The sequence below is a fragment of the Mus pahari genome, chromosome 3, assembly GCF_900095145.1.
Source record: "Mus pahari chromosome 3, PAHARI_EIJ_v1.1, whole genome shotgun sequence".
Classification (NCBI taxonomy): domain Eukaryota; kingdom Metazoa; phylum Chordata; class Mammalia; order Rodentia; family Muridae; genus Mus; species Mus pahari.
Window position 1 is genome coordinate 70,023,916 of NC_034592.1, and position 23,947 is coordinate 70,047,862.

At 43.8% G+C, this 23,947-nt stretch overlaps 2 protein-coding genes across 4 annotated transcripts in view; both read right to left on the reverse strand.

The window, feature by feature from the left end:
- The window catches only part of Zdhhc5 (zinc finger DHHC-type containing 5), a 28,199-nt gene extending 19,104 nt beyond the window's left edge, over positions 1-9,095 (reverse strand). The window contains exons 1-2 of one of the 3 annotated variants that reach the window (XM_021193959.2): positions 8,919-9,095; positions 4,091-5,257 (exon numbers count right to left, since the gene is read on the reverse strand). In XM_021193959.2, coding sequence (XP_021049618.1) covers positions 4,091-4,194 — 104 coding nt within the window. In that variant the 5' untranslated portion in view covers positions 4,195-5,257; positions 8,919-9,095. Of the gene's footprint in view, positions 1-4,090; positions 5,258-6,578; positions 6,628-8,497; positions 8,821-8,918 lie in introns of those variants that run through there. The other 2 variants (XM_029535767.1, XM_029535768.1) reach the window with 2 other exon arrangements.
- A 7,056-nt stretch (positions 9,096-16,151) lies between these two features.
- Clp1 (cleavage and polyadenylation factor I subunit 1) lies at positions 16,152-20,487 on the reverse strand. Its single transcript, XM_021193895.2, has 3 exons — positions 20,403-20,487; positions 18,793-19,420; positions 16,152-17,247 (listed from the first exon to the last, which is right to left on the reverse strand). Exons 2-3 carry the CDS (start codon positions 19,396-19,398, stop codon positions 16,576-16,578), a joined length of 1,278 nt encoding a protein of 425 aa, XP_021049554.1. The 5' UTR covers positions 19,399-19,420; positions 20,403-20,487; the 3' UTR covers positions 16,152-16,575.
- Between the last annotated feature and the right edge of the window lie 3,460 nt (positions 20,488-23,947).

A 23,947-nucleotide genomic window follows, 5' to 3' on the forward strand; every position in this document is an offset into this window, starting at 1 on the left:
GAGAAGAGAAGAGAAGAGAAGAGAAGAGAAGAGAAGAGAAGAGAAGAGAAGAGAAGAGAAGAGAAGAGAGAAGAGACCTCTACAGAGGTTGTCCAGTTCTGTAGATAGAAAGATTGGAAGAGACCTGAGGCAGAATCTGAAAGAGAGCAAGTTGGGCCACGGATAGGACACCATCCAGATTACTAACTAACCTGCTTTTTTATTCTACCAAAAACAGAGATCTCCCTACCTCTTCTCTCCAACTTTAGAAATGGAAAGTTGAGACTTTGTACTTGGGAACCCTATAGAGGAGATCAATTTAGTGATTCCCAATGATGTTGCCAGGAGCTCGGAGGTCTTAGGCACTCTGGGAAGCAGGACTTGTATAAATCTCATTTGATCTCATTTGAACCCTGGCATTCTTTTTTTTTTTTTTTAGGTTTTTTGAGACTGGGTTTCTCTGTATAGCCCTGGCTGTCCTGGAACTCACTCTGTAGACCAGGCTGTCCTCAGAAATCCGCCTGCCTCTGCCTCTGCCTCTGCCTCTGCCTCCCAAGTGCTGGGATTAAAGGCATGCGCCACCACCACCCAGCATTCATTCTTAACTTTTGTTTTATGTACTAAGATTCCATGTAAGATACCATCTAGAAATATTCACACAGCTGAAATACAGTGCTCCAGTTCAACTTCTTTATAAATAGAAAGGAAGAACTGAAGTCCAAAAACATCAACAGAGTACCAAATTCAGTCTCTTGACCTCAAAAGCCAGGCATGGTGAAACACACCTTTAATCCACGAGCCAAAGGCAGGCAGATGTATCTCTATGAATCTGAGGTCAGCCTAGTTTACATAATGAGTTCCAGGCTAACCAGCACTACATAGTAAGACTGTCTTAAAATAACAAAACTTGGCCAGAGGTGGTGGCACACCTTTAATTCCAGCCCTTGGGAGGCAGAGACAGGCAGATCTTTAAGTTAAAAAACAGACTAGTCTATACAATGAGTTCCAGGACTGGCTCAGTGCTACATAGAGAAACCCTGTCTCAAAGCAGCAAACAAAAAAGTATTAAACTGCCGGGCATAGTGGCGCACGCAGAGGCAGAGGCAGGCGGATTTCTGAGTTCAAGGCCAGCCTGGTCTACAGAGTAAGTTCCAGGACAGCCAGGGCTATACGGAGAAACCCAGTCTCGAAAAACCACCCCCAAAAAAGTATTAAACTACGACAGATGGAACCCAGATACAAATTCTATTATGTAATCAGGAAGATACAGGTTTACTTAAACAGATATTCTCCTACCCAAACAGTGAAGACAGAAATGAATTAAGACAGGCTGCTCCCAGTTCCTGCCTAGCTTTAGTACTGAACAAATGAAGTCAATGAGGAGGAGGATCTGCTCTACGGAGAACCTCAACTACTCTTTGCAGACTTCTCTGGGGCAGAAAAGCATCATTATTTCTTTGATGACCAGACCTAACTGGTAATTTCTGTTCATAGCTTTCCCTACTTAACAAAGAAGCATGGAGGGTAAATTGCTCCTAATTAGTTGAAGCCTACATGCCTCCACTAATTATGTCTGCCAGCTGAAAGGAACTCTTCCTCCTGTTCCCAGTCCTCCAGGTCCCAAAGTAATTATCACCTGGGACCTAGACTGATGTAAGAGCCACTTGTAACCTAGTGAAAAGAACAGGAGGGTGACAGAGCAGTTACAGATTTATGGCCCCACATAGAAGTGAGTTCAGGAAGAGCCTTCTTCATTTCTTCATTTGAAACCATGAATTCTTTCACATGGTTTCCAACGAACTGCATCTCAAAAGGGGGGAATGCACAGAAGAGCCATTCTTGAGAGCAGTGGTGCCTCAGCCCAGGAGGATGCTTATTTAGGAGGCACTCCAGTCAGATGGGAAAGACAAAGGTCAAGGCTCTCAGAGGAAGCAAGAGCTAGGTGATAGGGTCAGAGACTGCTCAGTGTTTAAGGGCTGTTGTTCTTCCATACAATATCCTTCTTTAACTCTAGTTCCAAGGTATCCAATACTTTCCTGGCTGCTGAGGGCACCAAAAACGAGTGATAAAGTAAAAACAACAAAGTGCTTATGACTGACTCCACAGGGTGGACAAGTGAGACTTTGGTAAGAAAAGAGAACCTAGGCATTGATTCTGTGGAAACCAATGATGGCAGAACATCACCTATGATTTTAGGCTCTCCTAAATTTGAATTAGAAGCAGAAATTCCAAATAGAATCCATTTTTTCCAAGGCTAAGGATGTAGTTTTATGTTAAAAAATAGTCGACTACCTTGCATGCACAAGACCCCAGAGTCAATCCCCTGCACCACAAAAACAAAAAACAAAACCAAACTTTCTGCTGCAGGAACCCTACTCAACTGGGAGCAAAGAATAAAAAAGTAGTAGAAACAGCTTCAACTATCAGTAAGACAATGCCTGTCAAGACAATTCTTTTGTGGGCAAACGGGTATAACGAGTCAAGCACTTCAGTGGTTCCAGATTAACAATTAAAATACATGGATTCTGCATGCTCAATCTCAGCAACAGTTTGGAAGAAACCACTTACTGCCTGAAAACTTTAGCTACCACAAGAGCTTGACTCCCAAAGGAAAACAGACATTCCCAGCAGGTATATCTAAAGGTATTACCCTGATCCAGTTATACATCTCTCTTGACCCAGCACACTACTAAAGCACAAAGACTGAAATATCTCTTGGTTAAGTTTTTGATTTTGCTTATACATAAACAGCAAAAATCAAAACATGTTGACACTGAAGCAGCACTCCTCCCATTACTATCTGACATATCAAGAACAGAATATGAGTTACACAGGTAACTCAAGAGAATGAAGATCTTAGTTCCCTGATCACTCCAATAGGTGCAACTGGAATGCTAACTCAATGACTCAACAGTATAAAGCTCAGAAGGCTGGTACAGATTCATTATAAACTGCTAATAGAAAAGACATTAGGTGGCCACATTGGGGACAGAAGGGGAAAAATCAGTCTCCTCCAGTAAAACAAATATGAACAAAGTCTCAAGATCCTAACTAGGAAGGCTACAGATCCTAGACTCTAAGTGAGGAATCTTTGAATGCCAACCACTTTTCCCATTAGAATTAATGAGTACAGGAACTCCCACTCCTTTTAGTGGGAACTAATGCAAATGACTCTTCTAGTATTATCTTCCCAAATAAAACTTCTTTCCCAGGAGCCTTTACTTCTCCAGACCTTAGCTCTTACAAGTATAGAAAAAGCATGTAGGTAACACTAAAAATTAACACTGTCTCATTAGTATGCCTTAAGTAAATTCCCACAGCGCTCAGAAGGCTAAGGCAGGAAGATCTTGAACGTAAGGCCAGCCTAGGCTACATATCAAGAATCTGTCTCAAAATTCTCAAATCTCAAAACCAATTTTGGCAAAGAAAGGTTAAAAACATGTATACAATCCAAGAATTCAGGAGGCAGAGGGAAAATTAACACAAAGGAGGCCAACCTGGTCTACTTATGGAATGCCAGGCCAGCATGGGCAACATAGTGATACTGTGTCTCAAAACAAAAAAGACAACAACAACAAGAAGGCCTCTCTGAGGTACTTAGCTTTTACAGTTCTAGTCTATGTCTCAGACATGCCAGATGTGATTGCTATTTGAAAAGACTTAAGTCAGCACAGCTTGGTGGTGCAAGCCTTTGATCTCAGCACTTGAGAGGCAGAGGCAGGAGGATTATGTGAGTTAAAGGATAGCCTGGTCTACATAGCAAGTTCTAGGACAGCCAGGGCTCTGAAGAGATTCTGTCTCAAAAATAAAAAAGCCAACAAAGCAAATAAAAAACCAACAACAAAAAGTTTAAGTCAATTCTAGTTCTCTTTTGTCATTTAAATTTCTTGAAGCCTGTGTTTTCCTACTTCCTCCCTAGTTTAGTATCACTTATGATGTAACTAGATAGGAAAACATGAAGACATCTATGAATCCAAAAGACAGGAAGTAGAGGAAACAGAGTAAGGTCAGGTAACTGACCTTCCAAATAACTAATGACACTGAAAAAATAGTCTTCACTTTCCATGGCATGACCCTCCCACCGTCAAATGCCACTTTGGAGAAAACTCACGTAAAGGCAAAGAAGAGTGTTGTAGCTCCCACTAGAAATATGGCGGCTGCTGAGACCGGTACATACTTGCTGGGTTTGAACCTCTTTCCAGACTCTGCGGGCATGTTGGAGCTCTGATGAAAGATGTGCCCTGCCGCATAGCCCAGGCCCACACAGCGGCAGAACAGACAAGAAAATGGGATGAGGGAAACAGAGAGGAAAAAAACTGGGGAAAACAGAAAATGTATAATTATCACCCTTCCCCCTCCCAAATAAAAATGAAGGTCAAAAGATCTCAAATGAAGGAAAGCACATGGGAGGGGGAAAGGTGATTTCAACTGATTAAAAACCACCTCCCCAGAATAGAGCAGAAAAGGAGATTAAGAAACACAACTTGTACAGTTTAAAACGTGAAGACAAAGAGTAGGCTGTATGCATGCAAACAGTTGCAGGTGGAAAACATGCAGAGTCAGGCAGATCAAGGTATAGCTCATGGATGAAGGCAGGTCTTCGAAATGGAGGAAAGAAGTATCAGGGGGAGGGGAGGGCAGGAAGCTTTAACTCTTCTGAGGAGTTACAAGAGCCCCTCCACAACACCACACTATAAGCAGCACCTAAAAGGTGTGCCCTGGGTTTCTATTTTAATCCAAGAAGGAACTTGGGGTCTCTTCCAGCTCTAAGAGAAGATGATTTATTTTAACTGCAGTCCTCGTCCCTTTCCGGCCGTCTTCTCAATGCCACCACTCTCACACCTTGACTTCACCAGGGCTGGTCGGCTGGCAATGGTGATTTAATTTTATTTATTTCTCTCTTGATGGACAAAGTTGGACAACAGCTGTTACAGGGTTGAGTTGTAAATCCTTTTCTTTGAATGGGGAGAAAAAAACAGACAGCAGTATTGCCTGTTTTCAATCTCTTCTTGTTATTCCCAAGTCTTTTAAGGGCTCTGTTTCCCATAAAGTTCATGAAAAACTAAAAGGAAATTTAAAATCCTTGAAGAAGTCATGTCCTTTTCAATAAGCAGAATAGAATAAGATGAAGTTGATTTCACCTGATGACAGTTTAAAAGATGACTGTAGATAAAGTTCCAAAGATGTCCCTGTTTCCAGGTCAGTCAATGTCTCTGAGCTTTTGTCTTCAATCTTGGGCTTTCTGGATGCAGAGTTCAAATGGGATATGGTGCTTTACCTAGGGAAAACCAAATTATCTTCATCAAAAAAATGCTTTCATGGTATTTCTTAAGAACACCAAGGCTAAAACTCTACAGGTCACTCTTACAAAGTGCTTTTTGAAAGAAAGACTATTTTCCAATTCATTTCTATGTATGTGAGAATAACTCTAAATGCAGACCTTCACCTTTTTAAGGGCTATTCATTCTGATTGAAGGAGAACCTAGTCTTATCTGACCTAAGGTCATCCAAAGACTAGCCCTTATAAGACCATCTCTCTTGACAGAAGTACAGTAACAAAACATAGCAAGAATATAAAAATCTAAAAGCAAACAAGGGCACAGGAGTGAAGGGCACTGCTAAAACAGATTTTTCTCTTTGGACAAACAGGATATTTATTCCTATAATAAAGAAAGAAAGCATCCGGGTGGTGGTGGCGCACGCCTTTAATCCCGGCACTTGGGAGGCAGAGGCAGGTGGATTTCTGAGTTTGAGGCCAGCCTGGTCTACAGAGAGAGTTCCAGGACAGCCAGGGCGATACAGAGAAACCCTGTCTCGAACCCCCCCTCAAAAAAATAAATAAATAAATAAATAAAATAAATCAAGAAAGCTTAAAAATAGGACAGTAACTATCATTTCCTTTTTTGTGTGCCTCTTTCTATTCCTATGGCTTTTAGCTACAACACCAAAAAGGCAGAAATTCAATTTTTGGACTTTTGGAATCATCTATTAAGGGTCCTAGGCAAAAAAAAAAAAAATTGATCTTGCACCAAAAGATGAAATATTCTCTATGAGACTAGGTTCAACACAAGGATTGGTCCTTTTCCTCCAAATTCAATAGTTTTTAATTCCTAACACTGGCCTATTCGGAGATAAACTAAGTTCCTCCTAATTCAATATGATTAGAGTAGCAATTATTTCTGTTGATCACAGTAACAAAACAACAAGAGCACCTTAATTTTACAGGATGCATTTCATCTGGTGATCTCAAAGCACTTTACTCACATTATCTGGTGACAGAGTCCCTTATCCTATTTTATAAAATTGAAGGCTAGAGAATGCCTGGGGCCATTCCACTGAATCACTTGGGTAGCCAGGTTCCTAACCCAAGAGTATAATTGCTGACATAGACCCTTTCTACCACACTACATGCCTAATGATACCTTGGAATCTACAGGCCAAGGTTTCTGCTTAAGTTAGAATTTCAAATGAAAGCAGTGCTATTCCCCAACAAGTTGTATACTACTTGATACCAACAGCAGCTATTAAAACATAAAACAGTGAATGCTCCAGACAATGAAATACAAATGTGTTCTGGAATTTATCACTTTTTTTCTTACCTAAGACATAGAAGGCAAAGCAGCCTGCTACTGTCACCACTCAGTCGTGGTGGTGAATGCCTTTAATCTCCACACTCAAGAAGTAGAGGCAGAGCCGGGTGGTGGTAGCACACGCCTTTAATCCCAGCACTTGGGAGGCAGAGGCAGGCGGATCTCTGAGTTTGAGGCCAACCTGGTCTACAGAGTGAGTTCAAGGACTACACAGAGAAACCCTGTCTCGAAAAACCAAAAAAAAAAAAAAAAGGATGGGAGGTAGGGAGGGAGGTAAGCAACATTAGAAAGAAGGCCCAAAGATTCCACTAAGTTTCTATGGTCCAACTAAAAACCAGATCCTATTTAGTCCTGATTTTATGCTTATTTCTATTTCCTGACTTTAGGCCTAAATATCTTTATCAACTGGAACAAGCAAATTTGATTTGTAGACAGTATTAGTAAAGAAACTGTTTCCCTCAAAACTCCAAAGATAAAAGGAAAATAACTTAAATATTATGTAAAGTGAATCCTATACTATTGTAGATCACATTTACTACAGAATGAAAGTCACACAGACTAATTCTGTCATGGTACAGCAGTACATGCAATTATGGAACCACATACTGAAATATAAATGAGACCATTGTCTGAAGTGTTAGGATATATATTAGAAGGGACAAATGTTAGGATATATATTAGAAGGGACAAGATAAAATAATTTATTGGGTATAAATAACAACACATCAAGTCTTATCAAAGGAATGTGGTGCAGAAAGAGAAGAGACTAAACCGGAAAGGTGAGTGTGGATCATCAGTCACAAGCTGGTGTATCCACAACAGTATCACTAAAGTGGACAAGAATGTGCATGACACATGCTGACTGAGAGGGAAAAAAATCAGAGTGAAAATATGTATGTATGTATAAAACAAACAATACAGAGCCAGCCCTTGGGAGGCATAGGCAGACAGAACTCTGAATTAGAGGCCAGCTTGGTCTCACAAAGCGAATTCCAGGGCGGCAATAGTTATGTACAGAGATCCTGTCTCAAAACAACAACAAACAATTCAAGATATGTAGTTTGCAGACTTTCATAAGGTTTGATATAAGTAGTTCCTTCGGAGCAGTGCTGTGGATAGCACATGTATTATTTGTTAAAATAACCAAGCTTTATAGCACAGAACACTAAATTTGAATATATAGAAACGGAGATGTCATATAGAAGAATGCATACATGCTATGAAGTAACGATCCCAAGAAGTTTGTTTGTTTGTTTGTTTTGTTTTGAGACAGGGCTTCTCTGTATAGCCCTGGCTGTCCTGGAACTCACTCTGTAGACCAGGCTGGCCTCGAACTCAGAAATCCGCCTGCCTCTGCCTCCCAAGTGCTGGGATCAAAGGCGTGCGCCACCACGCCCGGCTGATCCCAAGAAGTTTAAAAAGAGTATATTATCATTATAGATCGACGTAGATGCCCAAGTACCTAGCGATAGAATTCTTACAAACACTAGGTGAATTCGTATGTATTCATGAGCACCGGAGAGATCTGTCTGATACAAAGCAGGCTCACACTGGGATAAAAGGATGGAGATCTAACCTAAGATTATCCTGGACAAGATGGCATTAACCAGGAAGTAAACCCAAGAGGACAAAAATGGTCTACAATGTAACATCTATCTATTCCACGACTACTTATAATAACTTAAGTCACTTTCTTGTTTCTCATTTTAGTGGTTTCATTTGGCCAACTGGTTAAGGAACTTGAAACTTCCCAAGGAACAGACGGCTACAGATAAAATACTGTCAAATACATTCAAGCCCTACTTGTAAAATAAAGTACAAAGTACTAAAAGCAGGGAGCACCTGGCTGGTGGGGGTAGGGAGAAGCAGCAGATGGATGGGAGAAAGAACAGGTAACCACAGGACGAAGCTCTAACCAAAATAAGTACCAGTGGAGTGTAGGGCGAGGGGCCTGAACCGCGGAGCGGTGAAAGGAGGTACAGTTCCCGGCCGGCAGCAGGAGCAGTGGGAGTCATCACCCGGGACAGGACTAACTACCCCTGGCCCAGAAAACACGGAATCCACCGCGCGCAGGGCCCGCCGGAGCTGAGAGAATCGCGGGCAGGGGAAGGAAGGGGCGGCGGCTCGGCAACTGGGCAGCCGGGCACCAACCGGGTCCAAGCCCCGGCGGGCGGCCGCGGCTCTCTTAGACTCTGCGGGCGTCCGTTTCGGGGCCCGTACAGCCCGAGGAGGGGTAGGGCCTTAACCTCCTCCCCTCCGCGGTCCCCCTTCCCTAGAGGTCACTCTCCCCTCCCACCTCACTAGCCCGGCACTTCCGGTTCCGCAGGGGCCAGCGTCCCCGGTACTCACCCCCGGCGCGGCGCCCGTCACCGCCGCCGTCGTTGTCACCGCCGTCGTTGTCGCCGCCGCCTCCCGGCAGTGCCGTCTGGCCTCTGAGAGGCAGCGCGCGGCCCCCGCACGCTCCACGCCCGCCCCGCCGCCGCGCGCTCCCGACGGCCGACGCTCGCCTCCGTGCGGCCGGCGCGCGGCCGTTGCCCTCAGCCTAGGGTCTGTAGCCCTCACGGCGTTCCCATTGGCTCCCGGGCGCGGGCGCGGGCGCGGGCGACGTCTCTCGCGGGGCACGTTCTTCTCATTCATGCGGCTCGCGCCGCCGAGCCCGCCCCCGTTCACTCTTCCATTCACCCCCTAGCCCCCGCCCCCACGGCGCTCTGGAGCGTGCGCGCGGCCGCGGGCGACCGCGGCGACCTCGCCTTCTGATTGGCTGCAGGGGCACGGCGCCGCAAATACGTAGTGACACGGGAGCGCGCGCGCCTGGCCGTCGTGTCTAGCTGATGGTCGGGAGAGGGGGCATGGCGAACTGCGCAGGTTTGGGAACGAGGAACTGAGCAGGCGAGATCTTTCTCTTCTTTTGTCCGCTTTCCCATTTGGAGTGTAGCCAAGAAAAACTTTTAAGAAAAAACAATTCTACGTATGGACCGGAAGTGCTCAAAAAACAAGCAGATGCCCTTTCTTAGTTCACCAGCCTCCTCCGAGTTAGCCTGGTACAGTCCTGACAAGCGTCTACGATAGCCAATCACCGGGAAGCCTTTCCGGCTTCCTTCCTTGCCTCTTCATTCGTTGGTGTGAGGGTTAGGTAGGGCAGCCCCCCACTTTTTTTTCTTTTTTTCTTTAAGGACTGAAACTTTATTTAAAACAATCCGTTGGCGAAAGCGTCAGTGGGTTAAATTCTCAGACCGTGGCAGAATTCCTGAGTGGTGGTATGGCCTGGGCTATGGCTCACCTATGGAGGAAGGAGGCGGCACGGCCCATTGAGCAGTCTGAGGAGAGGGTTCTGTCAAGGGCTGGGTTAGATGAAGGAGCGCGGCTGCTATCCCTAGCTTTACAGTGCTCACCGATGGAATGAAGCACGGGGAGTGAGCGGTGCGAGGCGTAGACACCTCCGCGACTACACAAGGGATGGGCGCCCTGACCTCACCCAATTTGAGAAAGCAGGCTGAAAAGAAAAGTCTTTCTAGAATAGCTCCTGTCCCTGGCGAGCTGCTGGCCAACTCTCCGTAGATCGCAGCACTACATTTTGCCCTAATTAGGCCGAGACGGTTGTGGACCCAGTAGCTTTGCCATAGGGCTCTCCTCTTACAGCTTCAGGCCATCGCTCATTTGTAAAGCAGCTCTGTTACATAACAGCCCTTCAAAAAGATATCCCCGAGCCGCTTCCCTGAAGCGAAGGTCTCATTCAGGGTGATTTCCAAGTCCTGTCATTGTTTCCTTGACTTCACTTCAAATGTTACTGATTTAACTTTGACACTTAAGCCTTAGGCATCCAGTTAAAGCAAAAAATCTACCCTTTGTTCTTTAGAATCTAGTCTTATCCCTTATCATTTTTACTACTGGCTTCAATGCAGCATTTATTGCAACCCTTACGAGCATTAATTTTGTTTTCTTTTGTTTTTCGAGACAGGGTTTCTCTGTGTAGCCCTGGCTGTCCTGGAACTCACTCTGTAGACCAGGCTGGCCTCAAACTCAGAAATCCACCTGCCTCTGCCTCCTAAGTGCTGGGATTAAAGGTGTGTGCCAGCATGCCTGGCTGAGCGAAGACGTCAGTGGGGTAAATTCTCAGACCGTGGCAGAATGGTGGTATGGCCTGGGCTATGGCTCACACATCACACATGGAGGAAGGAGGAAGGAGGTGGCACGGCCAATAGAGCAGTCTAAGGAGAGGGTTTTTAAAAAACTCTTCAGCTTTATGAATAATTTTAAGGTATTAGTTGGAGGTACAACTTTCACCCTATCAAGTATATTCTGCCTATAAAATAATGATTCCTTAAGATGGGTCAAATATCCTTTATTTCTCTAGGATTTTAAAGCTTTATTTTCTCTACTTCACAAGTTAAGCATTTTTAATTTTCCTACCTTTTTAAGTAGGAAAACTACTTGTGTGAGACAGAGAGAAAGATGGAAGGGGAAGGCGGGCAGAGTTCAGGCAGCTTTTGGATGTTGGTTCTCTCTTGGCTTACAGATAGGAGCTCAAGTTGTCAGTCACGCCCAGCAAGTCCTTTCACCCACTGACCCATCCTGCCAACCCAATTTTTCTACAAAGACCTGTGTGAATCATCATGTCTTTTGGCCAGAGTATACTAAATGGAAAAAGCATTCCATCATCCAAACAGAGGTACTGAATACCTCAGGGTCACTAGGGACATTAGACTACTGGATGGATTGTCAGCCTAATTTTAGCTGGATGAGCACTAGCAGAAACATAATCACTGTCCCAAGATGTAGTGACAATTTTGGATTTTGGTTTCTTTAAAAAACACAAAAAGAGCTGGGCGTGGTGGTGCACACCTTAATCCCAGCACTCGGGAGGCAGAGGCAGGTGGATTTCAGAGTTCAAGGCCAGCCTGGTCTACAGAGTGAGTTCCAGGACAGCCAGGGCTATACAGAGAAACCCTGTCTCAAAAACTAAAAAAATAAAAAACACACACACACAAAGATAAGAATGTGTTTTCCTTTTAATTCCAGATATAAGAATATAGGGCTGCTTTGGACTCTCTCCAGCAGCTGACTGTGATTGTGTGATGTTTGGAATTCTGGGAACTCCAGAGGGTATATAAATGTTAGAGCCCTGATATTGGTGGTTGTTGGTCATTCAGGCTGTGGTTTGTTAGTAGCAGTGCTCAAAGAAGAAACGAAAGAAAAAAGAAATTAAGATTCAGGATATCTCTCTCTCTTTCTCCTTTCTATCTTATCTAGTGATAGGAGGTGAAACTGGGGGGAATGAAGGTGGGAAAAAGAACCCACAAAGGAGCAAAGACACCAAGGCATAACACGGATTCCATTTTTCTTTTCTTAGGATGCAACTCAAAAGCTTCTGAAAAATAGTCCAGAGTAAAATGAAGACTAAAACAATGTATTATCCAGATCATCATACTTGAAATAAATTACTTTGACAAGTATATCAAATAATACCTAACGCTTTTTCTCCAGTGTCACGATGCTTTTTCAAATCCCCTTCCCTTGAGTTTTCTCATGATTATAAAACTGCAAGCCAGGATCACAGTTCAACTTAGCAAAAAGAATACTTTCTTTCGGCAGTGTAACAATAAACGCATTTAACCTCTTCACATTAAAATGCTATCTTTACTCCCTGACCTCCTGAACTCTCCCTGGAGCTGGGGATGAAGCTCAAAGGCAGCGTTTTGGGTTAGCATTTGCAAGGTCTGAAGCCTTGGCAGAACCTGAATCTGCTAAGTCCCCTTTACTGATTTTTTTCCCCTAGGTGTTTGTTTTGTTTTGTTTTTAATTTTGTGAGGTAGTAGTGGCACACACACACACACACCACAGAACATATATGGAGGTCAGAGGACAACTATGGGAATGAGTTTTCTGTCAGGTTTGGCAAGAGGTGCCTTTAGCTGCTAAGCCATCTTGTCAGCCCTCCACCCTGTTTCTTAACAAAGGCTTCTTGGAAGACAAGCCTGCACCTTACCTCCACAGTCTATAATACCTCTCCAGTCTAGTTCAGTTGGGCTTATAGCTCCACCATTCCAATACTACATACACTTTTCAAAGTCTTGATACATACCAATGCTTTGGGATCCATAGTGAAGTCTTCTTTGTTAATCCCCAATATGCTTCACATTCTGCCCACCCGCCCACCCCTGCTGTTCTGTTTTGCTATTTTATGCAGTACTGAAAAGGGAATCCAATGTCTTATGTCTATACCACTAAAATTGCATCCCAAACCCATTTGGTCTTTTAATTCCATCCTGTTTCCTGGTTTCCACTTTCACAGTACCTAAATTACTAAATTACATTGCTTAAAACAGCTCTGTATTCAAAGTTAGTGGCTGTCATGAACTTTCAACCCGAACCTGTTCTAAGGCTTCAAATGCTGAACTTCCAGTTAGATGAGTAATGACTCAGACTTCAACAATACCCAAACTCACTTGCTATCTCTTACTCCTTCCTATAGTTTCCTGGCACCTGGTCACCTGCAATCCTAGCACTTAGGAGGGCAAGGTAGGAGACCAACTGGGGTTACAGTGAGATCCTGTCCAAAAAATTTTACATATATGTGTGTGTGTGTGTGTGTGTGTGTGTGTATGTGTATATACACATACATAAAATGTAGTTCATATACACACATTTATGAATAATAATGGTGAGATAGTTTAAGTTGGTGGGTAAACAAAGGTGATTGGCTCTACAAGCCTGGTGACCTGAATTCCATCCCCAAACCCACATAAAGGTAGACTGACACCACTCCATAGGTTGTCCTCTAGCCTCCATACATGTGCTCTGGCAAGCATTCCACACACATACATCATGCACACAGACAACCAAAAAAAAAAAAAAAAAGGTAACAAAAATTTTTAGGGGCTGGAGAGATGGTTCCGCAGTTAAGAGCACTGGCTGCCTTTCTAAAGGACCCAGGTTCAATTCCCGGAACCCATATGACAGTTCACAACTGTCTCTAACTCCAGTTCCAGGGTATCCAACACCCTCACATAGACATGCATGCAGGCAAAACATCAATGTATGTAAAATAAGAGTAAATAGTTTTTAAAATGTTTCTAAAAACCTTTCAAACATTTGTTTATGAGTCAGGTATGATGGCACATGTAGTAATCCCAACACCTGTATGGTGGAGGAAGGAAGACTGTTAGCTGTGTACTAAGTTTGAGTGTAATCCCTGTTTCAAAACTGTGAGCATGAGCTGGAGAGATGGCTCAGTGGTTAGGAGCACTGATGGCTCTTCCGGAGGTCCTGAGTTCAATTCCCAGCAACCACATGATAGCTCACAACCATTTGAATTTTTGGGTTTTTGTTTTGTTTTTTTGGTTTGGTTTGGTTTGGTTTTTTTGAGACAGGGTTTTTCGATGTAGCCCTGGCTGTCCTGGGACTCACTCTGTAGACCAGGCTGGCCTCAAACTCAGAGATCCGCCTGCCTCTGCCTCCCAAATACTGGGATTACAGGCCTGTGCCAGCACTGCCAGGCTCACAATCATTTGTAATGGGATCCAATGCCCTCTTCTAGTGTGTCTGAAGACAGCTACAGGGTACTTACATAAAATAAGTAAAATATTTTTTTAAAATGTGCACATACAATTTCTCACTAAAGAGATGGCTCCGAAGTCAAAAACACTTGTTTGCCCCCCCCCCCCAAAAAAAGGGTGGGGATGGGGCCTGGTGCTGTGGTGGCACACACTTTTTTTGTTTTTGTTTTTCAAGACAGGGTTTCTCTTTGTAGTCCTAGCTGTCCTGAAACTCACAGTACACAGCTAAACTGAGTTCAGGCTGACCTCGAACTCAGAAATCCGCCTGCCTCTGCCTCCCAAGTGCTGGGATTAAAGGCATGCGCCACCACACCCAGCTGGCACACACTTTTAATCCCAGCACTTGAGAGGCAGAAGCAAGCAGATCTCTGACTTGGAGACCAGCCTGGTCTAGATACAGACTGGATTCCAGGACAGCCAGGATTATACAAACTCCCTCAAAAAAACAAAACCAAAAAAACAGAAGAAAAAGGCACTGGTTACTTTTCCCAAGGACAGAATTGGGTTTCCAGCACCCATGTAGCAATCACAGGCTCAACTCCAGCTCCAGGGAGCTGGTGCCCTTTCCTAGTCTTCCTAGATACCATGCATACATGTGGTGTGCACACACACACAGAGGCAAAATAGTCACACACATAAAATGTAAAGCAAGCACTCACACATACATGGCACACAAAACCCCTCATAATCATCCTTGACTCCATTTTGTCTTACTCTCATCAGCCAGTCCTATGCATTTTATTCTGAAAATACCGCAGATGGTACAGACAGTAGCTCTCCCCAGCCCCTTCTCTGCAGCCTTATCCTGTCCACCAATTCACACTCTGATAAGGACACACGAATATCCCCATTTGTTCCCTGGCTTCTCCAGAGGCTTGCCCTCTGTAATCAATTATCCACATAGCAATGATCTCTCAGAGTGGATCAATAAAGCATTGTGAGATGGGCAGTACTAGATGGAGGATGAGCACACAGGGACAGAGGACAGGGAAGTAGGGGGAATGGAATGGTAGAATTAACCAAAATTAACCATGAGAATACCCAGAAGAAAATCTGTCACATGTGCCATTCTTCTGCTTAATGACCAGTTAGTCCTATGATCTCTCCCACTGCTGTGGACAAAATCGGCTGAATGCCAATTTATGAACCATGGCTTATCTCTCCAGTTCCCTCCAGCCTCACTGTTACTTTTGTTTGGTTCATTACACCCAACTACCATGCTTTTCCTTCACTAAACTCAAAGCTTTCATTTCGAGGATTTTGCAGTTTCCTCTACCTGAAAGTTTTTACTGCTTAATTTTTCCAGGTCTTTCTCATGGTATATTCAGAAAGTACCATCCATGACTCTATCCCATATCCCCAAATTTAAGCTTCTGTTTACTACTTACATTTTTTTATTCTTTTGCTGCGTATAAAACTGTTCACACAGAGAACAGTTTCTGATGAGCATGTGAGTTATGGAATGAAGAAAAGGTTAAATTATATACTTACTAAAATTCAGACAAGCACCACCAAAATGGGATTTTAAGCCTAATGCCCAAAAACTCTAGTACGTTTGGACTTTCTGACCCGACTCCACACAGACAAGATGAAGAATAACTATAATAAAAAGGTAATGAACAGGGGCTATAGAGATGGCTTAGAGCACTGGGTTCTCTTCCAAAGGTCCAGAGTTCAATTCCCAGCAACCACATGGTGACTCATAACCATCTGTGATGGGATCTGATGCCCTGGCATTCAGACATATGTGCAGACAGAGCACTCACACACAAAATACATAAACTTAAAAAAAAAGGGTAATGGACTATCTCAAGGAAATTAGATATGAAATCATCTCAAATTATCTCTAACCTCTTATCTCTGAATACCCTGGGAACTGGAAACAGGTTTACCAGTAAGAACAAAATATGAATGGCTCACAAGTTCTTAGTTTTTCCTTCCTCACAGCACTTTAGCAATAAATCATTCCTATAGCTTCTATAATGCTTAGGGGTAAGAAGTAAAATTAAAAAAGAATCATACCAACTTCTATCACAATAATATTTATTAAAATAATTGTTTTCAAGTTTGAACTCTCCCACTTTCATCCTGGTTAAATGATATATCAAATACTATACAGAGAATACTAGAAAGTGCTAACAAGAAAACCCACATGGTAGCACAGTGGAAGACATGGAATTTTCTAGGGTCTTGGAATCTTTAAAATGGTACCTTAGGTGATCTTAAAAAAATATTCAGATTTTCTTTTTGAGCTGTCTCCTTTTGGTTCAGAGTAAATGAACCAAAGAATAGCCAGGAGTCTGGCTACTACCAGTTCTAAGAGGTAGCAAATGTGCACTCTGCTAGTTGGCCTTGTTAGCCACCTTAGTAAGATTGGTATAGTTCATTCCAACTGCCTTTGGTGATGGCCAGAACTCTATGGCCCAGAAAGTGAGGCTTCTTGCTAATTACTACTTGAGATCCATAAACCGGATATCCATGATGAGAAGAAAGTTCTTAGGCAGTGGGCGGGGCGCTGGAGACAGGACAGTAAACACCTGGTGTTCCACATCCACACTGGTCACAACAATGAATCCAGCCACACTGGTCTCAGAAAGGTTCTCTTCTGTGCCCTCGGCAGTGCTGACACTCAGGAGATGGTGCACCATATCTCTCCCAGGGGTGACAGGTACTAACTTGAGCTGGTTGTCTTCCTGAGACATACCCAGAGGTAAACAGGAGTCTGGAATAGTGGGTGCTCCAACTTTGTAGATTTTCACGTCAGAAAACTTGACGTTGAAGGCATGGGGATAGAAACAGCCTCGGAATCCATAGAAATACTCTCGGATACGTTCATCTCTACATTCCCGCCGGAAGTCCTTGGAGCGTTCTACCACACCCCCTGATTTTGGAAGCAACACAGTTCGAACAAAATGAGGCAGGTCCCTTTTCAATTCGTTGTACAGTCGTTCTTGATCCAGAACCACAACTACATCCACCTCAAAGGCTGAAGCTGCGTGCACCAGGGCTTGGTAACCATAGCCCTTGACCCAGCCACAGGTGTTGATGACACAGCCACTCACAGAAGCCCTTCTATTCACTTCACACCTTTGGTTGAACACATCTGCTAATCGAGATGTAATCTGGAAAATAATCAAAAGAACAAAAATAAATCTACTTTTCTTAGTGATGTATTACTTTTTATTTCATGTGCATTGTTGTTTTCATTTGTGAGGATGTAGGATACCCCTGGAGCTTGAGTTAGTTAGTCATGAACTACCAGTGGGTGCTGAGACTTAAACCCAGGCCCTCTGGAAGGGGAGCCAATGCTCTTAACCACTGAGCCATCTCGCCAGCTCCTAAATCCATCTAAGTTCCTCTTTGAGTAATAGGTACCATCCTAAAACTTTACAGGCTGGGAATCCAACCACAAGCCTTGAAATGTGCTTGGCAATTGAGCTATATACAACCTTAGCGTCCCAGTATTTTTACTTTTCTGAGACAGGGTTTTAGTACAAAACTCTAACCTAGCTTCAAACTCCTGAAAGTCCTATCGTAGCCTTCCAAGTCCTAGGATTATAGATCAACTATAATACTCACTGATATACTAACATCAAAATTGATGGGGTTTTTTGTTTGTAAGTATTGATGTTTTTAATGACTGGTTCATTAAATGACTGGTTCATAACCCCATAACATGGATTTAACGTTATATTACTTCAGCTTCTTTTTCACAATGTCTTATTTTTTATTATGTATCTGTATGTCTGCCTGTGCACACGAGTGCAGGTGCACAGAGGCCTAAGACATCAGATCCTCCTAGAGCTGGAATGACAGGCAACTGGGAATAGCATGGCAAGGGTGCTAGGAAGCCAATCTGACCCTCGAAAGGAGTAGTACTGTTTTTGATTTTGGTTTGGTTTTGTTTGCAATAGGGTCTTACTACGTCCTGGAATTCACTGTGGAAACTGGGCTGGCCACAAACTCAGAGAGCTGCCTGCCTCTGACGCTGCTGAAATTAAAGGTGTATGCCGGACCCTACCCCACCCCATCCTTTTTTTTTTTTTTTTTTCAAGGTAGGGTTTCTCTGTGTAGCCATGGCTGTCCTGGAACTCACTCTGTAGACCAGGCTGGCCTTGAACTCACCACCTGCCTCTGCCTCCCAAGTGCAGGGATTAAAGGCATGCGCCACCACTGCCGGGCACATGCCAGACTCTTAATTGCTGAGCCATGTCTCCAAGCCCTCTGCTTCCTGTTTTACCTCTTTTTTTTTAAATTTTTATTTTTATTTATTATATGTAAGTACACTGTAGCTGTCTACAGACACCAGAAGAGGAAAGCAGGTCTTGTTACTGATGGTTGTGAGTCACCATGTGGTTGCTGGGATTTGAACTCAGGACCTCTGGAAGAGCAGTCAGTGCTCTTAACCACTGAGCCATCTCTCCAGCCCCCGTTTTACCTCTTAATAATGAATTACTACAAATAGTGCCACAAAATGCTTAGCAGTGTAAAGCTGACTTTTGTTAAAATGATCTCTTATGAAATCAGGTGGCAGTAATACCACACCAAAAAATAAAAAAGGCAATTATATTCAAAGGGAAAATTGTGCAGTTCTAAGTAACAAAGTTACCTACTTCCTCCCCTGATTGTAACTTTCCCTCCACCCCCCCTTTAGTTCCAGTTCTGACCTTATTATAAAGCTTGATGTTGGTGCCAGGCGTGGTGGAGCCAAAATGATACACAAGAGGGGCCTGGATGGAGAAACCTTCTTCCACATCTGCCGGTCGCTCAATGTACAGGGCCCCCATGGTACCAGGGATGGACACAGAGCCCTGGCCTACATCTAACTCCACATAAGTAGGACGGCGGCCCAAACGCACTGCGTAGTTGAGTAGCAGTCGACACACAGTGGACTTGCCCACGTCAGTAGGACCCACTACCATCACTCGGGGACCTCTCTCTTCTTCCTTTTCTGCCTGCCTCCGCATCTGCTCCAAGGCTGTATGAGTGTTGAGGTAAAGCAACATAGGGGTGTCTTTAGAGACATAAGCCACCTCAGTCCGGCCACTCAACTGCAGAGAACAGCCATGCCAAGTGAAAACAGCCACCTTGGCACCAGCATCAAAAGTGAATTTCTTGTTTCTGGTCAGCTCTGTGCCAAAGATCTCTGCCATGCCAGCCAACAACTCCAACTGAACTGATTGAGATGCCTCCACCTCAAATCGAAGCTCTGTTTCTCGCTCTAGTTCAAACTTAGTCGTTGGCCTCTTGTCATCATTGGATTCCTCGCTCATCTTTTCGGTAAAGCTGACGTGCCTAGAACCAAAATTAAAATTTGATCAAATCACCACATCATGCCACTATTCAAAATCTTCCAATGGTTTAGTCCCTTTATCCCCCCCCACACACACACACAATTCTTATTGCTGCCAGACTCACTGTTTACAACCAGACTCCCCACAACCAGAAGCTAAAGGTGTTTTGTTTTGTTTTTTTGTTTCTCTGTGTAGCCCTGGCTGTCCTGGAACTCACTCTGTAGACCAGGCTGGCCTCGATCTCAGAAATCCATCTGCCTCTGCCTCCCAGCACTAAAGGTATTTTTGTTTGCTCCTGGGCCTCTAGTAGGTATAATAGTAATGCACCTCAACAAAGAATAAGAGTGAATGACTAGGACATAAAAAGAAAACTACCTACAGATGTAACTAACAGGAGATTTGAATTGCATAGTCTTTCCTCCATCACTCCATTGGAAAACAAAAGTAACACATGCCCATTCTCCGGCTCCCTTAGCCAACACAAAACAAGCCTCTGAATCGTATGCAAAGAACAGGACACTGGGTTCGGACTCAGAAAAGAGTTGCATGTCCAGCTCTGGGACTACTAGTAGTTACTTACTATAATCCAACGACTTAATAACTGAATCAACTCCCCAGCTGCTATGTGGTGCGCAGTTACACGTCCTCTCGTAACAGTGCTGTGCCGGGAATTACAAGGACCACAGTTGGAAAAACAAAACATTGTAAATTAGAAACTACTGCCGGGCAGTGGTGGTGCACGCCTTTAATCCTAGCACTTGGTAGGAGGAGGCAGAGGCAGGCGGATTTCTGAGTTCAAGGACAGCCAGGGCTACACAGAGAAACCCTGTCTCGAAACAACAACAATAAACAAACAACAAAGAAACTACCAAAGAAATTTAAATTACTATTTCTAATTCTGAGCCACAATTCTGGGTCTAGTTAGCTCCGACACCAAAATCTGCCGGGGCTTCTCGGAAGTAATTGGAATCCTTAAGCCTTACCTGTTCAGGCACGGACCCAAAGGCAGGGTCGCAGAAACTTCGGACTTCAGCAAACCACGAACAACGCTCACCTAAATACTAGCCGGAAAGCAAAGGCGGTTCCGCTCTTGCGCAGTAGTAGAAGACGCGGTTACGTGATGCATCTTGGGACCTGTAGTTTGGAGTGAGCGCGCGCCACCGCTTGGCCCTCTGGGAATTATAGTTCAAGGATTGTTCCGTGACCCACGGAGGTGGGCGGGGCAGTGCCGTCACTTTGTGCGGAAAGACTGCAGGGGGCGGAGAGGAGTCGTTACTGGTTCTCCCTCGGACGGGAGGTGGTTACAGGGTCTCTCCCTATCTGCTGTCCAGGAAAGCTAAGGGCGACCAGAAAGGGAGAGGCATTGCATCACTGTCTAGATCAGAGCTCTGCTCGACTAGACCACAAGCCAAAAAGTGGGGAAGTTAGCCTAAGCAGGAGACCCAGGCAGAGGGAAAGTGGCAGAAACAGGCACACACGCGCGCGCGCGCGGGGACACACACACACACACACACATCAGGTCAAGATGTACCCGTTTGAGGCTATGCGGAGCTGGCAAGAAGAAACAAAGTGTAATTCTCCCTCCCTCCCTGCCCCCACCCGCACCTCCTCTGTATGCTTAAAGTGCCAACCTGGCACTCCATGAGATTCTCCTGCCTCTGATCTCCTGACTTCTGGGATTTACAGACTTGAGCCAATAACCAGGATGATTTTTTCTTTAGTAAATGTAGAATAAAAGTCCAATGATTTCTTTCGTTTATCTTATGAATCAGTCATTATCCAACAACTTCTGCCAGATTCTAAACTGTTTCTCTGTGCACATCTGACAGTTATTCAAAATCATTTACACCACTGCTAACTGGTTCCATGCCTATAATCCACTTCATGAGTATGGCCTTTGGAAACTTATATTAGTTTACTGCCTGACTTTGGATAAATCACAGGCTCCCTTTCCCTGAGACATCTCTTGTCTATAAAATGGGAATAATAACAGTATTCAACCTCCTAAAGTTGTTTTAAAGATTCGATGAGACATATGTGCTAAGCACAATGCCTATAATATAGAAAGTATCTGTTGTTAGTCTTAAGTTTTTATTATAGACTGGGAGGCTATAATATCTGTTCATTCAGTACTTTACATTTTTCAAAGTAGTTCCAGGTGTCTGTGTCACAATACCCAACAAACCCAGGTAGGTATAGTATCTCCAGTTTCATTTGAGGAGAAAACTAGGCTAATCGGAGACATTTGCCCAAGAACTCAGTTATTAGTAGAGGTAGGCTTTTGTTTTGTTGTTTTTGTTGCTACTACTGCTGCTGCTGTTTTGAGCCAGTGCCTCACTGTTCTGGCAGTCTTGGAACTCACTCCATAGACCGGACTGGCCTCAAACAGAGATCCACTTGCCTCTGCCTCCAGAGTACTGGATTTAAAAGCATTAAAGGTGTAAAGGCTTAAAGATAGGTCTTTTGGATGGTTCATTTCTTTTGCCAACTTAATTGAATCAGTCCTTAGACACCAAGGGTGGTGCAACTTTGGGTGTGTCTGTGGAAGGATTTCAGAAAAACGTCACTGAAGAGGGAGATTTGCCTTGAGTGTGGACAGCTCCATTTCACGGCCTGAGGTTCTGGACTGAATCAGAAGAGGAAAAGGAAAAAGCCACTTAAGGACCTACATTCCAGCTGGGCAGTAGTCCCAGCACTTGGGAGGCAGAAGCAGGCAGATTTCTGAGTTTGATGCCAGCCTGGTCTACAGAGTGAGTTCCAGGATAACCAGGGCTACACAGAGAAAACCTGTCTCAAAAAACAAGCAAACAGGGGGCTGGAGAGATGGCTCAGCGCTTAAGAGCACCGACTGCTCTTCTGAAGGTCCTGAGTTCAATCCCAGCAACCACATGGTGGCTCACAACCATCCGTAATGAGATCTGATGCCCTCTTCTGGTGTGTCTGAAAACAGCTACAGTGTACTTACATATAATAAATAAATAAATCTTAAAAAAAAAAAAAAAAAACAAGAAAAACAAGCAAATAAATAAATAAATAAAATAAAAGGACCTACATTCCACTATGTCTACTTCCTGATCTGGCCAGATGTAAGCAAGTTTTCACCACCATAGCTGCATGCCATTGCCACTGCCATGACTTCCCTGTGTTGACTGACTCTGTCTCCTGAACCATTCATCAAGATAAAACCTCCTTTCAGTTGCTTTTTATCAAGCATTTGATTATAGCAAGGAGAGAAACGTAACTAAAACATTTAAACCAAGAGCTTATGGGGTCAGATCACTTTCTAATAATGGGCAAAAAATTTCACAGTGTTAGCTCTTAGGTGTTGTTCCATGGCTGTGTGGGTATATATTCATTTGATTCCAGATAGAATCCTGTGCAGTAGTTATAACTGTAACCTCCATTTTACAGGTTTTCTGGGCTTCTTTTTTAAGATTTATGTGTGTGAGTGTTTTGCCTGTGTGGACCACACTTATACTTGGCACCTGCAGAGGTCAGAACATTGATCATGGAGCACTGGATATTTTGAGAGCAGCCATGTAGGTGCTGGCAATCAAATCCAGGAACTCTGCAAGAGCAACAAGTGCCCTTAACCCATTAGCCAACTCCAGCCACTCCAACCAACCCACACAGTTTGTTTGTTTGTTTGTTTGTTTGTGATTCGGGGTTGTTTGTTTCAGTTTTTCAAGAAAGGGTTTCTCTGTGTAGCCCTGGCTTTCCTGGAACTCAACTCCATAGACCAGGCTGGCCTTGAACTCAGAGATCCATCTGCCTGCCTCTGCCTCTTGAATGTTGAATCTAAAGGCATGAACCACAACTGCTCCACATATTTTTATGTATATAAGTGTTTTTGTCTACATGTATGTGTGTGAATTGTGTGCATGCCTGATGCCTTTCTAGATCAGAAGAGGTCAGATTTCCTGGAACTGGAGTTACCAATAACTGTGAGCCACAATTGCTAAGCCATCTTTCCAACCCCTTGTTTGGTTTTTAGAGCAGGTGAATCCTTTGTTCCTCCTTGCCCACATGATGAATTTGAACTGAGTGATCAGGGACCTTTCTGGTCTACCTTTCTCTTACTGGTCTCACTCAGTTTTCAGGCAGGTAGTGGTCATCTCTCACAGTTTTCTTTGGAGATGTGATTTAGTTACACCATTCATTCACCATGCAGACATTAACTTTTCAACGAATTGTTCGTCATAGACTGATCCTTTTTCACTCTTCAGAATTTTAGCTCTAGACTTCCATTAGCAAGCATGTAGCCTAATCCTTTTTCTTTGGAACTCACTCTTCCCAGTCTGGTTTTTTTGCTTCCACTCTCAATGTGTCCCAGTTACCCAAAAGACATCTTTCCTCGGATATTGTATAACCATCTCAAACTGGATTCAGGAACAGCCCTCTCCTCCCTTTGAGATTGCTCTCCACTTCGCTTCTTTTTTTTGTTTTGTTTTGTTTTGTTTCTTTTTGTTTTGTTTTGTTTGTTTGTTTGTTTTTGAGACAGGGTTTCTCTGTATAGCCCTGGCTGTCC